The 17,899-nt window shown below is 41.0% G+C and overlaps 1 protein-coding gene across 9 annotated transcripts in view; it reads left to right on the top strand.

Annotated features, from left to right (window-relative positions):
* ARAP2 (ArfGAP with RhoGAP domain, ankyrin repeat and PH domain 2) overlaps window positions 1-17,899 on the top strand; it is a 153,761-nt gene that overhangs the window by 72,426 nt on the left and 63,436 nt on the right. For all 9 annotated transcript variants that reach the window (XM_048509908.1, XM_048509911.1, XM_048509910.1 and 6 more), the window contains 7 exons: window positions 488-670; window positions 2,413-2,587; window positions 5,159-5,290; window positions 9,429-9,573; window positions 12,071-12,173; window positions 14,066-14,264; window positions 16,833-16,896. In XM_048509908.1, coding sequence (XP_048365865.1) covers window positions 488-670; window positions 2,413-2,587; window positions 5,159-5,290; window positions 9,429-9,573; window positions 12,071-12,173; window positions 14,066-14,264; window positions 16,833-16,896 — 1,001 coding nt within the window. The remainder of the gene's footprint in view (window positions 1-487; window positions 671-2,412; window positions 2,588-5,158; window positions 5,291-9,428; window positions 9,574-12,070; window positions 12,174-14,065; window positions 14,265-16,832; window positions 16,897-17,899) is intronic.

The raw sequence follows: 17,899 nt of genomic DNA, 5'->3' as shown, positions 1-17,899 counted from the left end.
AGGGGAGGGTTTTAAAGGGAAGGATTTTCCGGGTGCCTTTATTATGAAATTACCGCTGTTTTAATGAAATTCAGTATGTTTTTATGTCGGAGTTTTATGGGCTGTTGTTGTTTTATTTGTATGGTTGCCCTAATTTATCTGTATTAATTGTTGTACACCGCCCGGAGCCCCTCGGGGACAGGGCGGTATAAAAATCAAAATAATAAATAAATAATAAATAATAAATAATAAAACAAGGAAAATGTGTGTAGTTAATGCAGCTTGCAGAATATAGCAGTTGCAGAATCCTTTGCATAGTATGTAGGCTTCCTTCCTTCCTTCCTTCCTTCCTTCCTTCCTTCCTTCCTTCCTTCCCACAGTCTTGAATATTGTTGCTTGTTCTTCACTATGCAAGATGTACAGAAAGTTCAGTTTGTCTGCATATTTCTTTATGGTGTCTTTTCTTGTTACATCTTTATGTGGCTCTATTTTCTCCTCTCTTTTGTAGCTTTTTATTGTGCTAGGGAACAAAAGGGCAAACAGCTTTTGGGAAGGAAATCTTCAGCCCGATGAGGAACTGCCTATGAATGCCGCAACACAGAGGAGGCTTACTTTTATTACCCAAAAGTATAAAGAGGGGAAGTTCAGGAAAACTGCTCTGCTATACAAAACCAAAGAAGAGCTAAATAAGGTAAAGCTGATGGAAACCCTGTGTGTATTGTTTTTTGATGCACGTTAAAACAATAGAGCGGTAAAATGTATGTTTTTCCCGAATCTTCCAATTTCGCGGGGGGGGGGGGGTCACCTATGCCCATTCTTCATTCACTGGTGTGTGTTTCCACATTTTTACTGGTGATACATAATTAATGAATTGATTAAACAATGAACTAAAGCTGCCAAATGGAACTACCGAAAACTGACAGAGGCCTAGGCCCTACCTAGGAGAAAGAACATTTCAGGGAGAAACATATGCCAGCCTCACAAACAGTCCAATCTGTTATTATTATTATTTTTTTTTAAAAAAGCTCCCTGTGTCTCAAAGACTGACTAAAAATGTCAAAGTTGAGTCTTTTATAATATTTTTTATTATAAATCAAACCCCCAAGCAGAAAGGACACCTCCTCCCCTCATGCACAGAATGTACCAACAGTGAAAGTCTAGAGATAAGCATCTATGTAAGTTTCTAAGTTTCTAAACAACAGATCCATGCCCAATTATCATCTGTATGCAATGGATTCCCATACTGATAAGACTGTAAGATCATCAGCCCATTTAATTATTGGAGGTGGGCATTTACCTTTCTAATTTTTTAGCAACTGGAAAGGCATGCCATAGAGAGTTCATTTTTGTTGGCTTGTATTCAGTGTCTTAGTAATGGGCTTTTCCTCACAGCAGTGATCGGATGTGGTTTCCCAATTGCTGCTGTGACTATTGATAGGTTCATTCCGCACATGCAGAATAATGCACTTTCAAACTGCTTTCAGTGCTCATTGAAGCTGTGCAGAATAGCAAAATCCACTTGCAAACAGTTGTGAAAGTGGTTTGAAAATGCATTATTTTGCGTGTGCGGAAGGGGCCACGGAGTACAGAGGCAATAGGGCTTCCACAAAGTCGAGGGGATGAGCGCCATGGGGGAATCAGGCATAGAAAATGGCCCAGTTATAGACAGGACCCAACCCTTCCTAGCTTTGCTGTAGTTGTTACAAAAAGATTTCAGTAAAAGCAGTTTTTGGAAAGATCCCAGAAAAACCATGGAAGCAAAACCACCATGATGCTGTGGGGAAGTGGGAGAATAACCCGCTTCCCAATAGCATCTAAGTTGGGGCAAAGAACTCCTTTTGGGGAAAAAATAATATTTTTTCCTCTTTCACCAGAAGTCAAAATTCATCTTGGTTTTTTCTCCCCGCTCCATAAAAGCTTTCATTGCAACCCCAATTTCTGACCCAAATACCATGTTATTTTAAAAATTACTAGAAGATGTTTTAGTGCAGTGGTGGTGAACGTTTGGCACTCCAGATGTTATGGACTACAATTCCCATCAGCCTCTGCCAATTGGCCATGCTGGCAGGGGCTGATGGGAATTGTAGTCCATAACATCTGAAGTGCCAAAGGTTCTAGTGTAAAGGGGAAGCATTCTACTGTATCCACCAAGTACAGTATATTCATGGATTTTTTTTTCTTGCTTATGGGGCATGCGTACTTCAATTGATGTGCCTCAGTTCTGATTTATCAGTTCCTGAGGACATTATACTGCCATGTGATTTAATGATCGTATGATGGCTGTTGTCTCTGAAACATAGCGTGCTCTGACCTTGCTGTGTGAATCTCAGCTGAATCCATCAGCTCCAGAATGAGCAGACCAATAACGTTGACATTAATCCCTTCGTGTTTGGTGTTCAACTTATAGCTGATGTTTTTCATCTTTACGGTCAGGCCCTGTGTGCTGCTGTAGTTAAGCAAGATGTATTGGAAACCATGACGTTGCTGTTCAGCGGAGCCGATGTGATGTGCGCTACTGGCGATCCTGTCTACAGTACGCCATACTTGTTAGCCAAGAAAGCAGGACAAAGGCTGCAGATGGAATTCCTTCACCACAACAAGTTTTCAGGTATGGATTTGTGCCAGCACATGTGGCTGATGTATCAGTGCACATCAGATTTGTAGGAGATGTTTTGCCAATTAAAAAGAGCACATGGCGTCAACATTCACTGTAAAGATTCTGGAATGCAAATGGAATGCAAAACCGTATTTTTTTGTTGCAGCCCACAAGCCATACAAAAGCTGAATGCATGTTAATTACCTAACATATTTCTGTGTATATCATTTGTCCTACTCAATGAAAAAGGATAGAGGTTATCAAATAAAATTACCACAGGGCGTTATTTCCACCTGTGTTTTCACTGCAGAGGAGAAAAACTTAGCTATTTGTACTGTGACCCTATAAATTACATGCAGCTAATTGCAGGGAAGAGAGCCAGCATGGGTAAAGTGTTGGACTAGGACCGTGGTGGTGAACCTTTGGCACTCCAGATGTTATGGACTACAATTCCCATCAGCCCCTGCCAGCATGGCCAATTAGGCATGCTGGCAGGGGCTGATGGGAATTGTAGTCCATAACATCTGGAGTGCCAAAGGTTCACCACCACTGGACTAGGACATAGGTGTCAAACTTGTGGCCCTCCAGATGTTATGGAGTACAGTTCCCATCATCCCATGCCAGCACGATGCTGGTAGGGGATGATGGGAACTGTAGTCCATAACATCTGGAGGGCCGCGAGTTCGACACCTGTGGACTAGGATCTGGGAAACCCAGATTTAAATCCTCACTCTGCCCTGACACTCATCCTTGACCCTGAGGAGTATTTGGATGGAAGATTTCCAAGGAATACTAGGGACATGATATGGAGGCAGACAATGACAAACCACCTCTGAATCTCTCTTGTCTTGAAAGCCCTGTGGACTTGCCAAAAGTTAGTTGTGACTTAACTGCAACAAACAAACAAAAGGGGGGAAAAAGAAAAAAGTATGAATTTCCATTGAGATCTTCTGAATTTGTCATTGTTACAACGTGGTATTGTGGGTGGGACAAGGATGTGAGCATTGATATGTGGGCTGGACCCCATGGACGAGGTCCATTTCTCACATTCACTAAGTCACTTTGATTTGTCTTGTATTTACACTTCTACAAGGCATAGCACATAGCAAATTCCTCCCCCATCAGTGGTGACCTTCTTTAATTACATCATATTGCACCTCCTAACTGGACACTAATTATTGTATCCAGTAGCCTCTTGTCCTGATTTTTGTGCTCGATGACACTAATCAGAAATGAAAAATCAGTGTTAATCTTACAATAGCTCTTCCAGAATATCTTGCATGAAAAGAACTGTGTCGAGTTAAAAAAAAAAACCTGACTAAACCCCATTGATTTTACTTTCACCTGGAGCACGATGGGATAGATAGATTGTTGAATTATATGTGATAATAAGAGTGTTAACACAAACCGTGACTTAACAAACCTTATTCGAGCTATGGCGTCAATTTTGTGTTTTGCTTCAGGTCCTTAAGTGTGTTCAGGTATTCCTTTTTTAACACTTGCAGGGCAGTCTTCGAGGTGGAGGGGGGCAATTTCACAGTGGCTGGGCGTGGCACTGCCATGGCCCAGCCTCCCCACCTCCAAAGGTGTTTCAGGCAGCTTGGGGAGCAGGAAAACTTGTGCCACCTTCATGATTTGTTCCCCTTCCGCACATGCAGAATAATGCACTTTCAAACTGCTTTCAGTGCTCTTTGAAGCTGTGCGGAATGGCAAAATCCACTTGCAAACAGTTGTGAAAGTGGTTTGAAAACGCATTATTTTGCGTGTGTGGAATGGGCAATAGATAACAAAAAGAAACTAGAGTGAAGTGTTTGGTGTGTTCAAGCCCTTAGCTTTGAAGTCCCCACTGGAAATCTTTGCTGTGACATCTTCAGACTTACCTTTATGACTTTGAGGACTAAACTATGGTGTTAAAATTGCAAGCAAAGCAAGCAAAGCAAAGCCTTTATTGGCATACATAGAACAACAGTAACAGAACACAGCAAACATAAAAATTTTAAAAGGCAAAAAGGATAACCTCAGATATATACATATTATTACTGACTCTGAATTATTTCCGTAACAAAGCTTGCAACCTCTTCACAAAAAAACAGAATCAGAATTGTTCAACAAGAGAAATAATCTAATCTAATCTAATCTGTTAACTCAGATTGGAAGAGAGGGTGTAGATTGACATATTTAGATCTAATTTTAGCAAATTTAGTGCAATGTAATAGCTGGTGAGCCAGTGTTTCAACTACCTTAGAATTGCAGCTACACAACCTTTTAGATTTTTCCAGGTTATTAAACCTGCCATGTAGTAAGTCAGATCGCATAACATTGAATCTAGCAATTGTACACGCTCTCCTTGAGCAGGGGTTAGTTAGAAAATATAAGTAGTGGGCCATACGACCCTGCTCAAATGGAATTAAAAATTGTGTGGGAGAGCAAGTTCTTTTAGCTGCTAGATACAGTTCAGCAAATTCCCAATCTAAGAGACGGTGTTAAAATTTATAACTGCAGATCACACATTTCTTTCAAGGATGTTTAGATATTGGGGCTACACAGGCTGTGTTTTTATGATATTGTTCACTTCTTTCACAGATTTCCCTAATTATGATGCTCAGTCCAACAGTGTTTCCTTCCAAGATACGTCGTCTACCTTTCTTTGCGAATATTTGTACAAACTTTCGTTCAATGCAGCAAAACTCTTGACGGAGAGAAAATTAAAAGAAGGTATATGTGTGTGTTTTTGCCCTTCTCCATGCTTAAAACTGATTTTGTGTAGCGTTGTTAAGATCTTCCACGTTTGTCATTCTGTATTAGAACCTTAACAGTCACATAAAGAAAAACATGTCGAAAGAGAGTTTGTGTGTGTGTGTGTACAGGGGGAGAGGGTAGTGATTCAGCAGTTAGTACTGTTAGTTATTTGGTGCTATACTTCTCTTTAAATATTACTGGCCCAAATCATATTTATTTGGACACTAAACTATTGGATACACTCAGAAAGAGTTTTAGAAGTGGAATCTTAAACAGTTATACCCTTTTGAATCTATTGACCTCAATTGATGATTCTTGAAAAGGGAAATGGGATTCTACAGGTGTGTTCTCTTACAGCAAAATGGCCTCTTACATAGCACTATGTTAAAATAGTGTTGTATCTAAAAAAAATAGTATTGAGCACACTTTGTACCGTTGTCTACTTCAGGGCTTCTCTCGCATCATCTGTTTCCTGATTTAGACTTGACTTGCTGATGATTGAATTTGTGAGCTTCTGCATGCTCTGCTACTGATTCTAGTAGTTTCCCATCCAGTTCTAGTGGTTTCCTATCCAAGCACTAACCAAAGTCTGACTTACCGTAGCTTAGATACTGAGATGGGGTGCATTCTGAATGGTGTAGCTACAGTGTTAGTGAGCATAATGGGTTCCTATTCCTTTGTAACAACCTATGTGATTCGTTCCACATAGCCAATGTGGCTTTGGGCACAAGTGGATGGAATAGCGCAGTGATGGCGAACCTTTTCGAGACCGAGTGCCCAAATTGCAACCCAAAACCCACTTATTTATCGCAAAGTGCCAACATGGCAATTTAACCTGAATGCTGAGGTTTTCGTTTAGAAAAAACGGTTGGCTCCGAGGTACGTGTTATTCAGGAAAAAGCTTGGTGAAGCAACTGTGCAACGCTTCAAATGGGTGAATCACAATCCTAGGAGGGTTTACTCAGAAGCAAGCCCCATTGCTAGCAACTGAGCTTACTCCCAGGTAAAGGATCATGCCCAGGCCAGCCTAGATGTGTGTGTGTGTGTGTGGGGGGGGTGATTTTCCACCCCCTCCCACATGATGAACTCTGTATGCGAGTGCCCACAGAGAGGGCTCTGAGTGCCACCTCTGGCACCCGTGCCATAGGTTCGCCACTACTGGAATAGCGGTTTCTCATACCACACAGGAAAGAGCTTCAAGAACTTTGGGGAGCCTTCACAGCAGCTTATATGTAGTGGGGAGCTGGCTGTTTACAGGGGAAAAGGTTAAAAGATCGCTGTGACCCATGGGTTTTTTGTATCTCCCCTTCCCCTGACCTGACTGTGAGGAGAGTGTGTGTTCCTGTTGCTACTCTCTGGGGTGCATAGTGCTGGTGGGAAAACCCTTGATGCAGGGAAAGGTTAATAGAGGGAAAATGCCATCAATTTACAGCTGAAGAAAGGGGTGTTTTGGAACAAGGAAGGGAAGATATGGAGCTCTTGTGTTTTCCCTTCCTTTTCCGCCCCTCATCGATTTTACGTTATATTTTACTGAAGTTTTTATCGCGTTCTTCCTCGGAAGAGCCCAGGACGACAAACATCATTCCTCCTTCCTACTTGATATCTTAACCACGAACCTGTAAGGTGAGTTAGGTTAAGAGGGTTTGGCTCACGGTCATCCAATGAGATTTATGGTTGAACAGGGACTGCAACTGTAACCTCAGCTTGTGGGTTCCGTGGGGCAGTACTTGGAAGGAGTTGCAAAGAACCACATTTACACAAAACAGTTTACTTCTCTTTACAAATAACATTAAACATCAACATTTAACATTACAATTCAAGGCCCTGTTCAGGTTGCATTTCAAGTCCTTCTAGTTACAGTCTACTGATACTGCCAAGTCCAATTCTTCTTTGCAAGTGGGTTGGCTCCTGAAGACTCCAAGGGCTTGATGAACAGGATGCAACATGATGAAGGTTTCCAGGAGAACTCTCACCCATTACAACCACAAAAAGAAACCCTGAAACAATGAACTCCAACATTTACAACATAGCAAAAACAAACAACTACCTTCCCAGTAGTTCCCAATAATATTGCAGTTTACCTTAACAAGGTGTTAAGGGTTTATAGAAATCAAGGTCCGAGTCTGGTAGCCTTGTCTTCTCCAAAGAGCTCTGCAGCCTTTCTGCTGCTCTGAGTCTCCACCCCCTTACTGGTTCAACCCATTCTGGGCATGGGGGTTACACAACCAGGTTGTTCCCCATCTGAGTCCTTCCCACAACCACTACACCACACTGTCTTTAGGATGACAGATGCTTTCCCTAGTGATAACCATCACAGGTCAGTATTTTAATAGGATCAGCAAAGCAGGTATTTGATGTGTCGGTGTGTCTTTTAAGAAAACGTTGGCAATCTTTCAAGACTAGAGCCCGTTTTAACACTGTGAATGTTTGTTACAGATCTGGAATGTATGTACTTCTTTGGCCAAGGCTGGTATTTTCATGTGTTTTTTCCAGAAATCTTTTTTGAAAGCTGTAGATTTGTTTGCCTTTTCCTCCTGACACGGAGTTGGTTTTGTAGCATCACTTCTGCCAGCACAAAATAGATTGACTCTGTCTTGGCCTCTATTTCCAGTGTTCGTGGGGGAAAAAATAAAGAGCAGCACCTTTTAGCTATTGCTCGCTATGATTCAACTGTTCATTTTGCAATCAACTTCTGTCAGGCTACGGTTTGGGTTTTTTTTCCCCTGCAGCTTTCAATTCTCCTAAATTCAGAAGGTGTTTGTTTTGTTACTTGTGCTTTTCTTCTTCTTTTTCTCATGGCTTTCCAATTTTTGTAAGCCTTGAAATTGTCAAATATAATATCGTGCTTTAAAAGCTTTTTTTACAAAAAAGGTGAGGTTGTTTTAAAGTGTTAAAAGAAAACACTCTGAGGAAATGTTTCCTGTGCTTTTGATCTGTAGATGAGTTGTGAAAACACGAGTTTATCTGACATCTGACATCTTTGATGGAAAAAAAATCATCAGTTGAGCTCAGATATTCAGATGAGTGGGAGGTTAATTAACTAACATTCTTTTGGATTCCGGTGGGAGTGGATTTGGACTGTATTTCTCCTCTTTGTAGGCACCTAGCCATTGTGAAAGTTTATTTACCATCCTGCTAGCCTGACGGATCAGGGGTAATATATAGCTTCCGTAAATAAAATAAATAAAATATGTTGAGTTCTTCTTGTCCCACATCATATATCGCACCTAAGAAAGGGACGTTGCTTAAGATTCCTTCCATTCAAATGCTATCTAATCTGTTGCTTGTTCCCTACTTGGAAGGTGTAGGGAAAACACTGGCTTCTATCTGTTGCCTGTATTTTTTCCTTTTGTGGCTAATAACAGTTTAATCCCATGCCAAGTATCCCTTCCTTATCCCTCTCTCCTACTTTTTTGCAAAGTAGAAGGTTTTCTTTCATCTATTGAATGCTTTACTTGTTTACTCTGCGAAAAGCTTAATCTCCAACTGAATTTTTGTACTGTTTGGTAAAAATGTTCGTGAAGAAAACACAATTGTCCTACAGTACATGATCAACAGTTCAGAATAGATCTCAGTAGCTGTTGTGTTTGAACCAATCAGCTGTATGCATCATGGTGCCCATGCATTTCCAGCTGCCCATGCATTTCCATCGATGGGTGCTAGAGACCAGAAGATACTGATCCTGTCCATTAGCTTCTAGAGATGACCTTTGCCCTGGGCAATCCTAGCAAGTTACGTCAACAACACCTGCATGTTTCAGAAGGCAAAAATGTTGGCCAGAAGGGACAGTGATTTGCCAAAGACGTGTAGCAGAAAACGATGCTTTCAGAACTCTCAAACCATTTTGCTGTTCCCTTATTTCATTCATCTTTAAGGAATATTTTCTATATAGGAGCTCAAATAAAGGCTGCCACAGTTTCCTCATTCAAAGGTGACATTTTCTTGAACCACAGGTTTTTGTTACAAGAAAATGGAAAACTTACATTTGCTGATTCTCAGTAACTTAAAAGGAAGGAGGTTGCTACCTGCCACTCACCACTTTCTTCTTCTTCTTTTTTTTTGTTTTTCAATTCATGCATCTTCCCCCTCTGCCTTCTGAACTCCTTATATGCAGAGTGTAATAAAAGGTGGTGTGCTCTGGAAAGTGGCTTTTTGAGCTATTATGAAAATGATAAGACTGCATCCCCGAATGGGATGATTGACATCAGTGAAGTCATCTGTCTGGTCGTTCATAAGGCAGACTCCTTTTTACATGCAGGGTAAGTTCCAGTTCATCTTCTTTTTTCTTTTAAAAAAAACACTCTTTAGAAATTTCTTCTTCCAAATGTGGTGAGTTTGGGGGACTTTTGAATTTTATAGAATCATAGAGTTAGAGGAGACCACATGGGCCATCTAGTCCGACCCCTGCCATGCAGGAACAGACAATCAAAGCACCCCTGACAGATGGCCATTCCAGCCTCTGGCTCCTTCCGCACACGCAAAATAATGCGTTTTCATACCACTTTCACAACTGTTTGCAAGTAGATTTTGCTATTCTGCACAGCTTCAAAGAGCACTGAAAGCCGTTTGAAAGTGCATCATTCTGCATACGCGGAATGAGCCTCTGTTTAAAAACCTCCAAAGAAGGAGATTCCACTACACTCCAAGAAAGAATATTTCACTGTATTTACAAGCTAAGGCTTTGAATCACTTTGAAAATGTGTTTTCTGGGCTGTGTTCTAGCAGCATTCTCTCCTGACGTTTCGCCTGCATCTGTGGCTGGCATCTTCAGATGATCCTCTGAAGATGCCAGCCACAGATCTGGAAGGAACAGAGAGAATGCTTGTTGCTAAACACGTGTCATGTTTCTGAAACCACACAGCACCCAAAATATTTCACTGTCAAACAGCCCTAACTGTCAGGAAGTTCCTTCTAATGTTTAGATAGAATCTCTTTTCCTGTACCTTGAACCCATTACCATTTGTCCTAGTCTCTGGAGCAGAAGAAAACAAACTTGCTTCCTCTTCAACATGACATCCCTTCAAATATTTAAACATGGCTTTCATGTCACCCTTTAACCTTTTCTTTGCCAAACTAAACATACCCTATTTGTTTCTTGACAACAAAAGAAGTGCCTCCTCTTGGAAACATTAAACATAAGACTAATAGATTAAGTGTTCTGGGTAGTTTTTATATTAGTGGCACCCTATATAGATGTAATTTTCCAGTGGGGTGAGAGACTGAAAACTGGAGTAGTGGGCACATGCCATTTCTTTTCCTTTACTGATGCCTACATTTGACTGATGGCTGCCTTCTTTCTCCTGCTGTCTAATGAGTGGGGTGTCGGTAGGGGAAAAGATGATTTGTAACTGGTCACTTGAAACCATTGTGGGCAAGGAGCTAATATACATGTTTCAAACTGCGCAAGTGATTGAAACGATTTGAAATCGAAATGGCCACGGCTGGGATTACCACATAGCAGGCTGAAAGTTAAGTTTAAGTGGTGGGTTTGGGTGTGATTTAAGAGGGTGACAGATATTGGGCAGCCATCCTAAAATTTGTCATCTCTCCCATTCATTGAACCCCGGCATTGCTGAGTACCAGCTCCATGATAGTGCAACATTTGTCCAACAGGTGTGTTGTAGAGTTCACCTGCTAAAGTACATATTGGAAATGTGTGTATACATTTTTGAACGTTCTGCAGTGAAGGTGGAGGCAACTTCTGTGGTGTTTGATCAAAGAATGTCCTCTTTGATCTCAGTTAGAAGCCTAAAGCGCAAGGCATGATTCTGGCACACCTGTGTGTCCCGCTCAGGTGCTGCCTCATTCCCAGATCTATTGGTCACACTCATGTCATGTGCCCAGCGTGCAAAGCATGTGCAGTGCCATACTGGGAAAAGCATCTCATCTTGCATTTACAGTTCTGCATTTGGGTGTGGGGAGCTGGGTGGAGGGCTGGCTACATACTGTGTGTGGGAGGCGGGAAAAGAAAAGTACCAGATTATCTGCTTGTGATTAAAGATGCCCAGATTAAAGCTGGCCCAGAATGAAATGTTACTCTTTCCACATTGGTCGAGAGGCTTCGATCTATCTTTATTTTTACCTTCAAATAAGTGAACAGGGTAAATGTTAGATCTATTAATGAACAATATTGTACTATCCACATCAGGCATAATTTCAACTCTTTTTATTAATATATCCAGCCTCTCTTGCCTTTTTGAGAGTTTGATGTAGTGAGTGTGTGATGTAGTGCTTAAGAATAGCTACACTCTAAACTGGAGAATCGGGTTTGATTTGCCACTCCTCCACATGAGTGGAGTCTTATCTGGTGAACCAGATTTGCTTCCACATGCCTACATTCCTGTGGGGTGACCTTGGGCTAGTCAGAACTCTCTCAACTCCAGCTACCTCACAAGGTGTCTGTTGTGGGGAGAGGAAGGAGTTTGTAAGCCGCCTTGAGTCTCTTTACAAAAGAGAAAGGCAGGATATAAAGCCAAACTCTTCTTCCATCCCCCTGTTCATCAGTTTGACTGTCATGATGTTCAAATGTAAATGCAAGTTGGAGTTGTTTTAATAAAAAACCTTAGAATGTAATTAAGAGTTAAATATTTAGCAGATGCAGCTTATATAGCCTTTATTCCCCACCTCCAAACCAAACCAAATCCACATTGACCGAAATAGGAATGAAATGCAGGGAGATCTGAGCTATATTGTTGCTTTGCTGTTAGAAAGCTTGTCCTAAATAAAATTGACTCTTCTTGTCCTTGGTGGTTTTAGAGCTATATTTACCTTTGAAATCTACTTACTGTCAGAACGTGTTTTTCTGTTTGGTGCTGAAGCTGCACATTCTCAAAGAAAATGGACCCAGGCGATTGCCAAGGTAGTGTTGATACTTTTCGGTTTACATTAAGCTAGGAGCCGTTGCGTTAGCTGTACGGCAGCGCTGTTGTCTTAGAATCCTGAGTGAAATCAATTTTAATGCAAGGGGATTAGTGAATTAGAATTTTAAGTGGATGAATGTGGGCATTACCAGAAAGTACCCAGTTGCAGTTGTTTGTCACGCAACCACGCAATGAACCAAAGATTTTTTTTAAAAAAATGGCTTTATAAAAATAAAATAACTTTATGTTCAGCCAATTTTATTGGCTCCCTTATGGTAAAGCCTGATAAAGGGTAAGAACATAAGAACAAGCCAGCTGGATCAGACCAGAGTCCATCTAGTCCAGCATTCTGCTACTCGCAGTGGCCCACCAGGTGCCTTTGGGAGCTCACATGCAGGAGGTGAAAGCAATGGCCTCCTCCTCCTGCTGCTGCTCCTGAGCACCTGGTCTGCTAAGGCATTTGCAACCTCAGATCAAGAAGGATCAAGATTGGTAGCCATAGATCGACTTCTCCTCCATAAATCTGTCCAAGCCCCTTTTAAAGCTATCCAGGTTAGTGGCCATCACCACCTCCTGTGGCAGCATATTCCAAACACCAATCACACGTTGTACAAGCTGCTTGGAAGTGTGTGATCCAACCCTTCTAGGTAAGCAAAGTTTCATCTTCCTTTGTCCATTGACTTCAAGAAGGACCCAGAAAGGTCTTCTGCTTAGGATTGTGTTGTCAAAGAATACCAAAGAAGCTTTTTGGACAAGTTTCTTGAGCAGATGGTTGCTACACAACTTCAGATGCTTTGGATAAGATTATCTAGACCTATTTTAACCTCGATTCGGGCTTGGTTTGGGGGAGTGAAATTACCTTAAATTGGCCTAACTAATGATCTTTTCTGAGAGAGTGATAGAATAGAGCCAGTGTTGTGTAGTGGTTAAGAGCAGGCGGGCTCTGATCTGGAGAACCGAGTTCGATTCCCCACTCAACGTGAGTGGGGGACTCAAATTCCTCCATATGAACCCTGTTGGGAGACCTGTGTCTAGTCACAGTTCTCTCTGAATTCTCTCAGCCCCACCTACCTCACAAGGTGTCTATTATGAGGAGAGGAAAAGGAGTTTGTTAGTCTCCTTTGAGCCTCCTTGTAGGAGAGAAAGGGAGGATATAAATCCAAAAACCTCCTCCTCTTCATTCTTGACAATCTCAATCAGATGTGAGCTGAACTTCATGTACCTGTATGTTGCTTACTTGGACTGATGCTGAATAGCATTGCGGCTATGCAGTGATTGCTACCTTGAGTTTCCTTATGATTTGTTGCTTCTTTTGGTGGCAAGTAAATGGGTTGCTGTTTGTACTCACAGCTGACTTATGGTGACCCCATAGGGTTTTCGAGGCAAGGGCCATTCAAGGGGTGGTTTGGCATTGCCATAGTGACCCTGGTATTTCTTGGAGGTCACCCATTCAGATATTGAATAGGGCTGACCCTGCTCGCTCATTCATTCATTCATTCATTCATTCATTCATTCATTCATTCATTCATTCATTCATTCATTCATTCATTCATTCATTCATTCATTCATTCATTCATTCATTCATTCATTCATTTTGTTTTCTAGGCTGGCCATCCCAAAAGGGCTCAGGGTGGTATACAATCAATGAAACAATAATCCAACAACAGTAAAAAGTCTAAAAACCACTTAAGCTTAAAAAGCTTCGCTTTTGAGATCTGACAAGATCAGGCTAGCACCTCCCTACTGATAATTGGGCATTTTAAGGTTCTTTAATGATCCAGAGAGGAAGAAAATCCAATCGGAACTGCAGTTAGTAAAACACCAAGCATTATGTCAAAATTATAGTGTTTTCTTCCCTGAATCCATTTTTGTGTTATTTTTTTTTTAATAGCACTTCGTGCCCGACATGGCCAAATGTCTGCTGGACTGGGACTATGATGTTATTGGCCAGCTGTATTACAAAGACTGTCATAACCTTGACAACTGGAAAAAAGGCTGGTTTGCAATAGAGAAGTCTAACCTGCATTTTTGTTTAGAACTGGAAGATGCTCAAGAGGAATTAATACATCTAAGGAGGCTCCAGGAGTTAAGTAAGACTTTTTTATATTAAAAAAATCTTTTTTTTAGAGGTGTTTCATAGGACTTGAGTCAACCTGAGCACATTGGGTCAATAGCACATGAAGTGCCCTGGGTGAGTGAGTGGAGGACATGGGGGATATAGTTGCTTGTATCGAGCAAGCTGTCTTCTTCCATTGACTAAGAGTCAGTTCAAATGCTCCTACAGGGGCATTGAACTCCTTTCCTGAAGCTCCTTCCATCATTACTCCAGTCATGAGTCAGACAAATGAGATGGCAGATTCCTTCTTGCACAAAATGGCTTTTTTCTAGCTACTGGGCAACACTTGTGGTAGGAACCACATCATTTGCCCTTTCTATATGATTCAAATATGCAGATATTGTTGAGGTAGTGTGAGTATTGGATCCAGGTACACAATTGAATTACCATCAAAGAATTACCATGGCAGCATGGCAGTAAAATACTAAGTAATAGGCCTTGGATTGATATTTCTGCCTATTGATATTATTACATTTCATATTGGTCACGTTTTTAGATTATGAATGTGTTATTGTAATATTTGGGGCACTTCTGTATGATTAACATTATTTGACCACTAAAGAAGGCCATTTGGCTGAAACATGTCTGGTCATGGTCAATAATTTTTTTTTTTGTATTTATGTATATAAGTGAAGCTATACTTGGGCCAAAATATGTATTTTTACTGAATATTGGAATAAATATGTCTATTTTCCTATATTTGTTTATATTTATGTTTTAACTTATAAATATTGAGCCCATATGTTCATATTCTCTTAACCTTTTTAGTTCTTTATACCTTTGTTGTTACATTATGAGAGAAGACATATGAGTGAAACTATTCAAGTAATTATTTGTTTCTTGGGTTGTTATTGTGAGAACATGACACTTCCAGAGCATTGTTTATATAGAAACAGAGTGTGGATGTGCGTGGATTTAACCCACTCCTTGTATTAACACTTCTCTCACTGCATGCGAAGTACTAGGTGATGGGACATCATTCCAGCTTCATGAAAGTTGGGTATATTAAGTAAGGTCCAGTCCCACAGGTGCAACTTTATCTAATGTCTGTATGACTTATATTGTTGAAGTAATTATCATTATTATATAGCTTCAATAGAATCAAGGCCCATGGAGACAGTTGACAGCATGGGAAAGGGTAGTCTAGCCTTTGTTGCAACACAGTATCTGGTTGGGCATCACAGATAGGACTAACAAAAATTCTAATGGAGAGGCAGACAGTATGCTTGGCACTGGTGGGTTGGTGAATTCAATCAGCTGCCAGGACCCTCAGTCCTTAAGGAGTTCATCACCAAATACGCAGCATGTCTCTTTTAGTTCTACTTGGTTTGGATTATCTGAGGTTCATACTGTGTAAGAATAAGCCCACAGTGTCTCAAGAAAACACAGGGAAATGTAGGCGGTCTTGGTAAATGTGGCTATATCCTTCATCACTGCCTCCCTTTTCTAATTCCCGGGGCAGTTGAGAAAGAGAGGTTAGTGGGCTCAAGAGCTGCCAGGGTCCTGATACCTTAAGTAGTTCCTCTCCAAATACCTAGCATGTACCATGACCTGGATAGACTGATCCAGGTTAAATTGACCTCATCAGATCTGAGCAGATGAGCAGGCTGCCCTGGAAAGAATTGGAGACCTTAGAGGAATATCAGTGTCTTGATGCAAAGACAGGCAATGGCAAACCACCTCTGAACTTCTCTTGCCTTGAGGACCCTATGGAGTCACCATAGGTCAGCTGTAATTTGACACCAAAAAAACAAACATCTGGTAACCAGGATGCATGATGAATGGAAATACAGATCAAATGCTATCAGATGTCATGGTGATGCATGAGAAAACACCTGGATGATTGATTTCTCCTGTGGCTGTTTACGTTGACCCTGAAGGCTCTGGGTTCTAATTCCATTAGCTCCATAAAATCGTCAAGGCACAGAGAATGCAAAAAAGAAGAAAAAGAAGAAAAAGATGTAAACAGTAACATTTTATGCATTTCTGTTTTCGGCTGGACTATGTAGATATAACCATTTATTACTGGTTTTTCATTGAAATGGAATGAAAATGTGTTTTTTAAAGTCACTCCCCCCCCCCCCAGTCTTTGTTCTCCTTAAGAAGTTATTCCAGCAGCCCCAATATTTAACGCATGCAGACCAACTGCCCCACTGTGTGTTTCTGACCAGTCTTTTACTTCATAAAGAGTTGGGAAATAGGGCCTGTTTAAGGCAGATTTATTGACCGCCTAAAAGCCAAATTATCTTTGGTGACTTTGCACCTGAACATCTTTAGTAGGGAACATATTCACTGCTTTACTTATCTTCCTTATGGCTGCTATAGAGGGCTGCCTATTTCATCTTTACTAGCTGTTGGCTTCCGTTTAATTCTTACCCAGAGACTAATGGTTATTAAAACACACATGTCCAGATTCAGCCACTGTTACGGTGCTGCGGTATAACTTTTAAAGGGATTTATTAGGCTTTGAAAAAGCTGTGTCTGTTTAACCTTCATTAGGCAGTTGCAAATGGATTTTTCTCCCTTTCATTTTTTTTTTCAGCCATCAGCAGCATTATCCAAAATGGGGAAAAAATAGATGTTCTCCTTCTGGTCGAGAAAGGGAGGTAAGAGGAAATGGTGGTGGAAATGTTTTTTTGATAAATAGTACATTAAATCCAATCCATTAATGAGACGTGTGCTAAACATTCTGAGTTTTTAAGGGGAAAAAGCCCATGCGCATGGCACGTAACGTGGTGGCGTAAACCAAAAGAAAAGCTGTTTGCAGTCAAAATATTGAGAATGCAGAAGGGACAGAAAGACACAAGAAGGAAGAGGAAGGTGTTTTTGTTTAATGTGATATCTGATTGAGCTGTTTGTAAGACCCAGCTGTATAAATACATTAAAGCCTGATAAAATTTTTGGTAAATATTCAAAAAAATAAAGCAGTATGTATTCCTGACATGTGCAATTGCTGTACACAAAAATGGAACCACTGGTTCATCTAGTTCAATGGTGGTGAACCTATGGACTGTAGCCACAGAGAGTTAGATTCGCCAGGGGAGCAGAAAATCACTTCACACACACACATCTAGGTTGGCCTTGCTTCTGAATAAACCCTCCTAGTGTTGTGATTCACCCGTTCGATGCATTGTACAGTTGCTTCGCCAAATTTACTCCCGAGTAACGCATGCCTTGAAGCAAACTGTTTTTTCTAAACTAAATCCTCAGTATTCAGGTTAAATTGCTATGTTGGTACTTTGCAATAAATAAGTGGATTTTGAGTTGCAATTTGGGTCCTCGGTCTCGAAAAGGTTCGCCATCACTGATCTAGTTGATGGTGAACTATTGTGATCAGCACTGACCCTCGGAGTCTTATGCAGGGATCCTTCCTAGCCCTGCTTTCAGAGGCCCTTTAACTGATAGCCTAAGGGACTTGAGTGGCCTTTTGTATGTAGAACAGGTGTTCTACCAGTGAATTATAGTTCTTTGCATAAAACTATGCATAGAAGATTCTATCTGGGAACATTTCTTGGTCCTGACCCATTTAGTCCTTCTAGCCCACTACTTTGTGCTCTGTCTAACTGCATGCAGTGAGGCTGTGCTAGAAACCAGAGTGGTGGTAGTGGC

This window comes from Sphaerodactylus townsendi, linkage group LG10 (assembly GCF_021028975.2).
Source record: "Sphaerodactylus townsendi isolate TG3544 linkage group LG10, MPM_Stown_v2.3, whole genome shotgun sequence".
NCBI lineage: Eukaryota > Metazoa > Chordata > Lepidosauria > Squamata > Sphaerodactylidae > Sphaerodactylus > Sphaerodactylus townsendi.
The sequence above is the reverse complement of the archived record's forward strand: the minus strand, read 5'-3'. Positions and strand labels throughout refer to the sequence as shown.